The sequence below is a fragment of the Camelus ferus genome, chromosome 1 (genome assembly GCF_009834535.1).
Source record: "Camelus ferus isolate YT-003-E chromosome 1, BCGSAC_Cfer_1.0, whole genome shotgun sequence".
NCBI classification, from domain to species: Eukaryota; Metazoa; Chordata; class Mammalia; order Artiodactyla; family Camelidae; genus Camelus; species Camelus ferus.
This window is the reverse complement of record NC_045696.1, coordinates 41,988,224-42,000,964: the sequence shown is the minus strand read 5'-3', so window position 1 is coordinate 42,000,964 and position 12,741 is coordinate 41,988,224. Positions and strand designations below refer to the sequence as shown.

At 40.1% G+C, this 12,741-nt stretch overlaps 1 protein-coding gene across 1 annotated transcript in view; it reads right to left on the bottom strand.

The window, feature by feature from the left end:
• Window positions 1-12,741, bottom strand: part of NXPE3 (neurexophilin and PC-esterase domain family member 3) — a 35,195-nt gene that overhangs the window by 7,067 nt on the left and 15,387 nt on the right. The window contains 3 exon segments of the mRNA XM_032478026.1: window positions 4,579-4,652; window positions 8,375-9,033; window positions 9,035-9,130. Of these exon segments, the coding sequence (XP_032333917.1) occupies window positions 4,579-4,652; window positions 8,375-9,033; window positions 9,035-9,130 (829 nt within the window).

The following is a 12,741-nucleotide window of genomic DNA, read 5'->3' as shown; positions in this document are numbered from 1 at the left end:
GGACCTCAGAGGACAGCTACTCCGGTACCTCTTACAGGTGAAGGAAGCAAGTCACAGAGTGACTCAGAAGGCTGAGGAGACAGGCTACGTGGCCGAGGCAGTACCGTTTACAGACACATTCACCTCGCTATGGAAAGAGTTGTGGGGGTGGCCTTCCTCTCCCCAGGGGGATCAGCTTGCTAGATGTCATACGTAGGATATAAGTCCTTCGGTTTTCTAAGTTAACTGGACCCAGACCTTGGTTTCGTTATCTATAAAATGGGTAAACTACTAGTTATTTTGAAGAGTCACTGTGAAAATTCAATTACACAATAGTGTGAAAGCCTGTTTTTAACAGTAAGGGGCTATACTGGAGTGCTGGAAACATTCCATATCTTGATCTGGGTGGTAATTTATTAGTTTTCTTTTGCTATGTAACAAATCACCACAAGCTTAATGGCTTAAAAACAAGGGGTATTTATTTCCCCACAGTACTGCAGGTCAGGAGTCGGGCATGCGGGTTCTCCGCTCAGGGTCTCACAGGTGGAAATCAGGGTGTCAGCAGGGCTATGATCCTTTTGGAAGGCTCTGGAGAAGAATCTGCTTCCAAGCTCGTGGAATTTGTCAGCCAAATTTGGCTCCTTGTGGTTACAAAACTGAGCTTCTCATCTCCCAGCTGCCTGTCAGCCAGGGACGCCCTTCAGCTCTTAGAAGCTGCTACATTCCTTGCCCCCATGGCCTCCTGCATCTTTAAAGCCAGCAACAAAGAAATCTCCCTCACACAGACGCCTTCTCACACTTTCAATCTCCTTCTCAAAGAACCTGGTCCCTGTTAAGGGCTATCTGACTCGGTCAGATCTACCCAGGATAATCTCTCCTTTTTTTAAAGCCAACTTTGTCACAGAATTGAAGGGAAGGGTGTATGTGGGAAGGGAAAGGCATGCATCACTGGGAGTCACCTTAGAACTGACCCTACCTCAGTCACAAAGATATGCACAGACATAAAACTCCATTGTACTATATGCTTATGATCTGTGTGCTCTATTGTATATAAGATATATTTCAACAGATAAAAATAGTAAAAAGCTACAAAGATGTTAATCTGTTGCTATCAGATCTAGACCTATCCTAACTTTCAGTAAGCTCCCCACAAAATATGAGCTGTAGTTTGATTGTTGATGAGGTCTGAGGCCATCAAGGTCCCTAAGCCATTAGGCTATGATGGTTTGAGGACAACAGCGCAGGTGATTATGGAAATTCAGCCATGATTCTGGCACTGGGAGGGCCTGGCAGGAATCAGGGGCTTGCCCTTGACAAGGTAAAGCTGTGTTCCCTTGCTGGAATTCTCCCCATGCGTGGGGGGTGGCAATCTCAAGCAATCCATCAGACTCTAAAAATGCAAATGTACATCTTAGAACAACTTTACCTTGTGTGCAACCAATTAATTAATACACAAATAATGAAATGTCACAGAGAAAAATAAAACCTTCAAAACATAAGGTTCATAGCTGTAAAGACTATAAACACTTACAAGGCTAGGGCAAAGAAAACACAAGATGGACCTGAAATACTTTGTGGTGCCAGAAAGTAAGAAAGTGCTCAAAAAAAAAAGTAAAAAATTCAAAAAAAGGATGAGTATGTCAAAAGGACACAGAAGCCAAACTGGAAAAGTTCCCAATTTGCAAAGCTGGAACAATATGAGCAACAACTGAGTTGGATTATAGCCCAAAGCATCAAACCGTCATGAGTCTCTATGGATATAATCAAATAAATGGTAAAGAAGAGACATCTCCTCCTTGCAGAAAAATTCCAATTAATAAATGTCTTAAGAATGAGAGATACAGCAAGTCACCATTAGGACACCGCAGAAACAACCACTGCGGGCAAGGTCTACTGAGTGCCAACACGAGGGGATGAAAATTTAAGCAGAAACAGAATGTTTACAGTCCCTGTCTTAATTTCCTGTGGCTGCTGTAACAAGTCACCACAAATTTCGTGGCCTAAAATGACACAGACTTACTCTCTTACAGTTCTGAAGGCTGGAAGTCCAAAACCAGTATCACTGGGCCAAAAGCTCTCTCTGGAGGATCTAGGGAAGATCTTGTTTCCTGCCTGTGCTAGAGCTGTATTCTGTGGCTCACAGTCCCTTTCTCCATTTCTAAAGCCACTGTCATGGCATCTTCAAATCTCTCTCTGCTTCTATCTCCCGTCTTCTGTGTGAAGTCTCTCTCTGCCTCCTCCTTAAAAGGACACTTGTGCTTGCATTTAGGACCCACTCAGACAATCCAGATAATCTCTCCCCATCTCAAAACCCTTAACTTAATCACATATGCAAAGTTTCTTCTGCCAAATAACATTAACAAATTTGAGGGATTAGGATCCGGATATCTTGGGGGCCATTTTCAACCTACCACAGTCTCAAAGTATCTCCCCAGAATACTGAGTAAGCACAAAGATTAAAATAGTAAGCTTACAGTGGAAAGCCCAGGCAGGTACCACTTTAACCAAGTGGTCAAGGTTTGCTAACATCCTTAGCAATACACATCATGAGCCCCCTTAAAAGGGTACAATATCATTTCTGTCCTATTCTTCCCAAAAATGCATAACCTCATTCCAATCATAAGAAACTATTAGACAAACCCAAATTTAGAGAGATTCTAAAAAATACCTGATCAGTGCTGTTCAAAAGTGTCAAAATCACGGAAGACAATAAGGGACAGAGGTCTGTCACAGAGGGAAGACTAAGGAAATGTGGAACCAAATACAGTGTGAGAGCAACACTGGATTCTGGAACAAGAAAGGGGGACATTAGTGGAAAAACTGATGAAATACAAATAAAATCTATTGTTAAAATAATAACATTGTATTGATGTTAAATTCTTAGTTTTGATAAGTGTTCTGTGATTTCTTAAGATGCATAAGGGAAACTGGGTAAAGGCAACCACGGAGCTTTGTACTATTTCTATAACTCTTACTTAAGTCTAAAATTATCCGAAAACAAAATATTGTTTAAAAAGTACGAAGGGAAATGACTACACTTCAATAAACATATACATATATACCAAAAAAAAAAAAAAAGTACAACGAGAACAGAGGAATGGAGGGAGGCAGGGACGTAAAAAGGAAGAAATGAAAGTAGGAAGAATGTGAGCCTTTTGTTTGGGATCTTTGAGTGCCCACTGCTGGTCACTAAGATGAACTTCAGTGAAGTTCCCCTAGGCTGGACTTTGATAACAATTGCTTTTCTCCTTCCTTCCCAATTATTTACCTGCTCCGAGATGATTTTCTCAAAGTCAGGCTACTCTGCTCCTACTGATTCATGGTTGCTTTATTCCTCTAAAAGTCCATCAAAAGCCTCACTAGTTACTGAATCTTTCTTGTCTCTAAACAGAATAGGACATCACAAACCCACAACCACTTCCTGGCTAAACCCTAAGACTTGACAGGTGCAAGTAAACCATGCAAAGCTCCTCCCACTGGCCATCCCACCGGCCAGCCGGGGACAACACAAGGTGGACAAGCCAGCCAACCGGGGCTGTGGAGGAAAAGGACAGATGCAGCAGTGGGTTGGTGCCTGCTGAGGGGTCAGACGTGAGAGAGCGTGAGCGGTCCAGCACTACTGCGGGGTATTATGTCTACTAACTATCTCGGCTGTGGGGTTGACGGCCAGGCAGGTAAAAGGTAAGCAACTTCTATTAACGACGTTTCACTTACGTATCCTTGAAAATTAGTAACTCACTGGGTTCAAGTAAATCAAATACAGCTCTTCACTAGGAAAAGACTGGGATTTCTTGTGACACATGACAGTAAAGACCAGAGATACAGACTGGTAGTGTCCTGCCTGCATACGGGCCACAGATACATTTTATTTACCCCACACAATATTTTTAAAAGTTTTGAATTGTATTGCCAATGCTTTGACATCTAGAGATACTACATTCGAAACTTAAAGAATTCCGTATTTTCAAAGGAGAAAAACTATAGATCTGGCCATACTAGGTCTCCATTTCTGCATGACAACAACACACAGGTACTGAGAGGCTGCCTCCTTTAGCTGGCCCCTGCTCTTGGGGTCCTTGACCACCACTCACACAAGACATGCATACGGCTAATAGCCACCCTGGTGTGTCGTGTACCTCGTCCCTATGGCATTAGTGTTCGCACGATCTGCTCTGTGGGATACTATATATGTGCTTTCAACAGTTAAAAGGGCCTCGTCTGCCATATGCATTTGATCTTAGCCAAAAGGCCGAGAAGTGATCACCTGTCATCTGCATCAGCCTCCTTAATTATGTTCCTCCTCTCTTTCTACTACAAGTCACTATAGCTAATTATATCCGCTCTGCAAAGAAAAAGCACATACATTTACTCTTCTGAATTTCTTTTATTTTTTTAAAACACCTTTATTGTGGCATGATTCCTGTACAGTAAATTTTCTCTTACTTTTAATAATATCCTGTATCAGTGGATCAGAATCATCTAGGTTTGTTAAAACAGTATTAAAGGAGAAAGGGTGGGCTTTGTAACATCAGTGAAACTACAGAGATTCAACATACTTAGCAAGAAAAACAACAAATCATCAAGCTCATTCCTTTTTACCTTTTATACTCCTGGGAATCACAGTCACCCAGTCAGGCCCACTGGAGTTGATTGGCATTTTGATATTGACACCACTTTAAGAGGAAGAAAAAGAGTACAAAGTTTAGATTCAGGAACATTTATTTCCCAATATGTATTTTTATTTCTAAATTTTTTAATGGACATGATTTCATAGAGCTTTATTAAGATGAAATATTCTTATAAATGTTAATCAATACGCTTGATAATTAACAAACTAGTTATAATAAGCATGTCATATGGATATATAAACTGAATAAGAATTACATAGATTCTTAATTTTTCTCTGCTTCACCCTTAGAGTTGCAAACTCCAAAATGACAAATTCTGTTCAAATTACTTACTTCCCCTTGACTCAGAGAATGGCTCGCCTGATGAGAATATCTATTTCATCATTACTTAGTTTTCAGGCTGCAAGTCTATGGAGCAGTAAGTCATGGGTCAGAGCAGTAAGCGGCAAGGCCACTTAGGCCTTGCCCAGAGTGGAGATGAGTCCTAACTGGGAACACCTGTCCCCAGGTACATGCTCATGCAGCACTCTGCTCATTGTTACTATGGCTCTGTAGGGTCTGTCCCCCCTACTAAAACATGTCCTCCTCAAAGACACGGATTGTGTCTCACTCGCCTTTTGTCTTCAGCACTCAGCACAGGCCCTGGACTAGAGTCCATGTTCAGGAAATATTTGATGGAGAAAAAGTGGAGGAGAATGGAGTCCAGGAGAAGTGTACTGAAAACTCTGTGTAACTATTCCAGAAACTGGGTCACAATAATTACGCCTCTTGCACTTAGACCAAAAACAAACAAACAAACAAAATGCTAACTTTCCAAATTTGATATGGGAACGTGCAGTTGTAGTATTTCATTTTATCAAAAGCCCATTCAAAACAGATTTGCTCTTAAATAATTCTTAAGCTTCTACTGTGTGCCAGGCACTACCCTAGATACCAAGGATGTAAAAGTAAACAAAACACACCACATCTCCTCCTTCGTGGCACTGGCATTCAAATGAGGGAGACAGACAAAAAATCAGGAAGGAAGGAATTACAGGATGCTATATCAGAGAATAAGAGAATTTCATAGATTTATAATGGTGACGTTTAATAGACAACATGACTTTAAGAGAGCACACATAAACTGCTCTCATGAACTTAGAGCTTTAAAAAGAAAACTTCACATCTCTGTCATTTTTCTGTAAAAATGTTTAATCTCAATCTAATCATGCAGAAACAATAAAGCAGAAAATCCAAATTAAGATACATTCAACAAAAACAGTGACATCAACATTGTCAATGTAAAAATGCAAAACAAGCTAGAAAATTCTTCTGGATTAAAGGAGATTAAAGAGACAATTAAATAGACTGTGTGATCATAGATTTGGTTAGTTAAAATAAAAGAGCTAGCTATAGAGAATATTCCTGGGACAACTGGAGAAACCTGAATATAGACTGCATATTAAATAATAACATTGTATCAATGATAAATGTCCCAAGTGTGATCACTGTGTTATGGTTGTACTGTTGGAGAAAGTCTATGTTCCTAGGAGGTGCCTAGTCATGGGGTGCAGTGCCATGATGTCTGAAACTTACTCTCAAATGGCCTGAGGGGGAAAAATTATACACAGACACACACATACAGAAAGAAAGAAAGCAAGTGTGGCAAAACATTAACAATGGTGACTCTAGGTTAAAGGTATATAGGGTGCTTAACTTTTGTTATTCCTGCAGTGTTTCTACAGATTTGAAGGGGTTTTTTTTTTTAATACAAAGTTAGAAAGGGAAAAAAAAGTACAAATCACACTAAAATAAAAGGTAAGCTTTTAATGTGATAAGCTCATTCTTTCAAAAGGAGTTCTCTTATGGGATCTTTTAAGCAAAATACTGTTGTTCTTTCCAAAACCAACACTTTTTTCCCCTTAATGAGTAAAGAACAAAGATTAGATCACTTTAATTATCCAACTGTCATTTGGGAACCAAAGCCCAAAGCTAAGCTTCTTAATCCTTTCTGAATTAAGCAACATTATGAGCCACCGAGGAAGAGCAGTGAAAATCAGTACCAGCTTAAAAATTCAGGCCATGAGCTCAAAATAGTACACTCAAAGACCCCTCAAATGATCTATTTCGATCTTTCCCTTATTCTTTTCAGTTAGCCTAATGCAAAATTTCAGATTTTTAACAGAGTAAACAATGCAAAAAATAAAATCAGTATCAGGATTCTGTCAAATATTATGCCACCTCAATCACTTCTCCCAGCAAACTTCCAGGTAAGGAGAGTCTTTTAATAACTCTACTACGAGGTATCAACAGCCAGCCTCATCCCCCACATACAAGTAAAGGCACGGGCAGACACTGCTTTATCCTTCGGGAGTAACGAGCGTTTTTTTGGTTTTAACGGTACCATTTAGTGTTACATTTTACACTAACTGAATCCTCTAACCTTTTCCCCACTGTTTTCCACGTGGAACTTCAGTAACTTGCGAGCTCTGCTTCCTCCTCTTCACTAAGCCACTAAATGGACTGACAACACAACTCTAAAAGGGTGAAACTGAACAGTCTTCATACAGAGGCAGAAAGTACACAGAAATGAAGCAATCTGCTCACAGTCATCGATAAATAGCGTGTCTAAGATCGGAACCCGAAGAATAAAACTAGAGCCCTCCTGCACTGAGCCATGCAAAAAGCTAGGCGGCTCTCTCACAGAACAGTGCAGCAGCGCACTGGGAGTAGTGCTCCCTCTGCTGGCCTTCTCAGAGCACACATGAGCCCATCACATACATACTTCAACTGGACAGAAAGCTGACTCCAGGAAAAGCAAAAAAATCAGTGTTTTATTTAGAAGCTCCTATAGACCACACATCTTACATAGGAACTTTTCTCCCACCAAGGAATGAGTGGACATAGAGTAAAAGAATTTAGGGTGCCCAGATATATGCAACAAAAATCCCTCTCTACCAGGGAATGTATAAAAAGCATGTATTTCATTTCAAAATAAAAAACATGTTACGTTCTTTCAAATAATTGTATTTTTGACTATGTAATTTTTCTAACTTTTTATTTCTTAGGAATGTTATTTTATTTCAGAACCATGTAGAATGTTGAAGAAAATGGAAATTTTAATTCATACTGATTCTATACACTTCCTTCTGGACATTATTCCATATATTGATCATTATGAGGGAAAAGTTTTACATTTATCTTCAAAAAAACAGGAGTATGTACACAAGTCTGGAATAATTTCAACAGCTGTTAACTTAAAAAATACAGTTTGCTGTGGTATCCCTGGCTTCCCACGTTTATCACTAAATCCACTCAGCAATGCTACCACATTCACAGTCTTTTTCCTATCCGTAAATGTTCATATGATTTTAACAACAGGTAACATGTACGTCACTGGAGATTTTTTAAGTTTATGAGACATGAAGATAAAACACCGGCCTGACTATCAGATCTCTCTCTGCCCTATTCTTAGGTGTGTTTTTTTTTTTATCTGCTTTGTGAATAAGCGATGTTGCTTACACAGATATAGACATGCTATGCAGTTCTGAAGTGAAAGACAACGAAAGTAAAAGAACAAAAACTTAAGGTCTTTAATTTGAACTGAAATAAGCACACTAATCACAAATGTAAATCTTCAATTATTTTCTTACTCACCACCTCTCCTGAATTGGGGCAAGTTCAGAGAGATATAAGCAGCATATAACCAAAACACGAAAGTCTCCTACACGGGACAAGGACAATGGAAGGGGACTCTTAAATCACCCCCTAGAGCAAGGAGCACATACCTCTGGAAGAAAGCAGTTTCTGCAGCCGTTAGAAGGCCCTTCAGGTATCCGCCTTTGAAATGGTTAATTCTGCTACTGCACGGGAGCTTCTTTGGTTTGAAGCAGAACCAGGGCTCCCCAGTGTAGAGATCTGTAAAGTTGCACAGGGGAAGACCCCCAGGAAGACACACGTTGCACTCAGTAGTCTCAGAAATTCTCCCTGAACGGAAGAGACTCTTGAAATACACCCTATCTGGTTTCCCTTCCTGTAGGTGCTGAAGAACTCTGATCCCTTCGCTGGGGTGGACCAGAGATATGGCCACTTTAACTTTGCCTGGCCAGAGCAGAGTGAAAAAGACCTTGTAAAACCCATTCTGGTAGTCTACCACTCTGCCCACGGCCCCCGCCTGCAGCTTAGGAGAGTGGATTCTGGCCTGCAGGTAGTCTCCACCATACTTCTTGGGCTTTCTTTGAAAATCCTGTACATGAACCAGAACCTCTAGCTGGCTTCCCACCTTGAAGAGGGCTGCAGAGTTCAAGATGACGAAGTAGCTGGAAGAAGGGTCAGTGCTCTTCAAAAAGGGGACTGGGCCCACGTCAGGCACCTGCCACTGGAAGGCAGCCAGCAAGGAGTCCTCCTCCAGGCGCTCCTGGCTGGACAGAGTCTGGTGCTCATAGCCAGCAGTACGGATTCCGGCTAACTCCTGTCAGCTGGGAGGAAACAAAGTGTCCACTACTGTCGATGAATGTGGCTGAAGCAGTCTCATGGTCCAAGTACTGAAGAGAAAGACACAAACAGCAGAAACCACAGCTATAATGAATCTCCTTATATTCAACCAAATAAATCTCTACTGCATTTTTAATTTTAATAAACCTTACTTGGGAAAACATTATTTCAAAAACCACAGCTCACTATTTTTACAGGTTCCCACAGTAAATATCAGAGAAAAATTCCCTTGGTGCTTCCAGAAAGAGAAGGGGAAAAGGACTCATTTTGAAATACAGTCGTCCCATGTTATCCACAGGAGGTATGTTCCAAGACCCCCAGTGGATGCCTGAAACTGTGGGTAATAACAAGCCCTATATATCCTGCTTTTTCCTACACATATATGCCTATGATAAATTTTAATTTATAAGTTAGACATAAGAGATTAACAACAAAAACTACTAATAAAATAGAACAATTACAGCAATATGCTGTAATAGAAGTTAGGTGAATGTTGTCTCCCTCTCTGTCTCAAAATATCTTATTGTGGTGTACTTGTCCTTCTCGAGATGTTGAGATGATAAAACGCCTACGTGATGAGATGAAGTGAGATGAATGACGCAGGCACTGTGACATGGTGTCAGGCTGCTACTGACCTTCTGACCACACGCCAGAAGGAGGATCATCTGCTTCAGGTGATCCTGGACTGAGCCATGATGATGTTGAGGGCTGAGGGTCCTGGGTGGGACAGAGCAGGATGGCATGAGATTTCATCATGCTACCCAGAACAATGCACAACTCCAAACTGGTGAGCTGTTTATTTCTGGAATTTTCCGCTTAATATTTTCAGACCATGATTAACCACAGGTAACTACAACCACAGAAAGTGAAACTGAGGATGGGAAGACTACTGTATATCAGAGTATTCTGTTCTTCTTGACAAGGTCTGCCCTCAAGAAAAACTATGTGTTTTACCAGAGCCTCATCTCTTGGGGTTTTATCAGAGTCTAACCAAACTAGGGTAAGGGACAAACTCAGCTCCGGCCCATGCTAACCATTCCACCCAACTGAAGGACTGAAGGTAGGACTAAGAAGCAATTTTGAAGTTCTAGGCCCACTAAAGGACTGAGAAACCTAAGGCTGTAAAGCACTTCGCCTCCCTCACACCTCACCACCACACCACCGCGAGCCAATTTACTGGAGTTCATTTTACCCAGTACATCACAGCCAGCTTTCAACAAAAAATTACAAGATATACTAAAACATAGTTTGAAAACATAGATCAAATATCAGAACCAGACTCAGATATGGCAAGGATGTAAGAATAATCAGACTAGGAATTTAAAACAACTGTGATTTAAGACAACATGCAAGAACGAATGGGCAATGTAAAGACAGAGATAAAAATTCCAAGAAAGAATCAATAAGAACTGTCAGGCAGAGCAGAGAGGATTTTTAAGGAAGGGAAAATACTCTGTATGATATTATAACGACTGGCAGATATCCTTGTACATTTGTCCAAACCCACAAAATGCACAACACCAAGAGTGAATCCTAAAGTAAATATGGACCTTGGGTGATCATGATGTGTCAATGGAGGGTCATCCTTGGTAAAAAAAATGTACCATTCTGGTGAGTGATGATAGTAACGGGGAGGCCATGCATGTGTAGAGGCAGGAAGCATATGGTGAGTCCTTGTGATCCTCCTGCAGTGAAAGCCCCGTCAGTTGGCTTTTCTTTTCTGTAAGGCAAGTGCCTGACTTTCGCTGCCAAGACACCCACACGACTAGGTAAAGAGCCAGGCTCTCCCCTTGCCTCCAAGGCTTCTTTGATTTAGAGATCCTGGCTGACCTAAGTGATCATTTGGGCTGCTTGTTTTTCTCTTCCCATGCTTTAAGCTCCCACTCCTATGTTTTAAATTCACCAGTAAAGAGTAAATCCATGAAACCCGAGACCCCCTCCCTTGACCCCATTAAAAGCAGAACCCCGGGCCCATGCTCTCTTTTTCTCTACCCATAACCTTGCTAGGTGGCTTCAGGCTTGCCATTACCCGCCAGGACCGATGAGTAATAAACCCTGATCTTTTTTTCAGAGTTTCCTGATGGTTATTGCTGAGGACATCTTGCAATCATAATAAGAACCACAAAGGTGGGGGAGGGTATAGCTCAAGTGGTAGAGTGCATGCTTAGTATGCATGAGGTCCTACGTTCAATCCCCAGTACTTCCTCCAAGAATAAATAAATAAGTAAACTTAATTATACCTCCCAACCAAACAAAAAAAAAAAGAACCACAAGGGCCGGTCCAGCCACAACATTGGTTATTGACAGGCTGAGACAGACACAGAACACTTCCTCTCAATTTTGTTGTAAACATAAAATTTCTCTTAAAAAAATTACTTGACTGGATAAAGAAGTTGTGAGATATATACACACACACACAATGGAATACTACTCAACCATAAAAAAGAATAAAATAACACCATTTGCAGCAACATGGATGGAACTGGAGATCATTCTAAGCCAGAAAGAGAAAGAAAAATACCATATTGTATCACTTATATGTGGAATCTAGGGGGAAAAAAAGTAAGACACAAATGAACTTATTTACAAAACAAAAACAGACTCATAGACATAGAAAACAAATTTACAGTTCCAGGGTGGGTAGGGGGTGGGAAGGGATAAATTGGGAGTTTGAGATTTGCAGATACTAACTACTATATATAAAATAGATAAACAACAAGTTTATACTTTATAGCACAGGGAACTATATTCAATATCTTGTAGTAACCTATGAGAAAGAACATGAAAAGGAATATATGTATGTATATGGATGACTGAAATATATATAATACATAAATATATATGTATATGTATGACATACACATATGAATGTGTATATATGCTGTACAACAGAAATTGACACATTGTAACTCACTGTACTTCAATTTAAAAAAAGCTCCAAATGGACAAAGAAAAAAAGATTATTAAAATAAAAAAGAATCAATCCATAGAGTGTACGTTAGACTTAATTACAGTTAGAGCAATAAAACTAAAGATTATAAAACCTGATGATGCAAAAGAAATATGATAGCTAACAGAGGTCAAATGTAAAATAACGCAGGAGCATTTTTTTTCTTCCTCACTTACAGGAAGGTGTTAAGATGTACTATCTATCTAGGAAAAGGAAAGGCCTAAATACAGTATCTAAAGTGCAGAAATAAAATAATTTTACAAATTTTGGAAGGAGAAATGTGTGACAAAGTGTGAGTTACCAGAAGACCTCACTTTTCATTACCTTAACTGGAGCAGTATTATCAACTCATATCTATTAAGCACCCAGTGCCGGACACTCTTTGAAGGACTTTACATAAGTCTTTCAATACAACATTCAAATTATCCCATGAGATAAGTCCTATTATTATGTCCATTTTATAGACCAGAAAACTGAGGCAGAGAATGGCTTAATAATTTGCTCAAGGTCACATAGGTTACAAGCAGCAAAACAGATTGAAACCCAGCAGTCTGACTTCAGGTCTGTGTTCTTAACCACCCACACTTCACTGCCTGGTGTAGAACAGTCAGGAGGTAGAGTGTGAAGGTGACAAATCAAGATAGAACTATGTAATGTGTAATCAGTGCTAACTACCCAAATAACTAAAAACTGGCCATTACATCAAAGAAA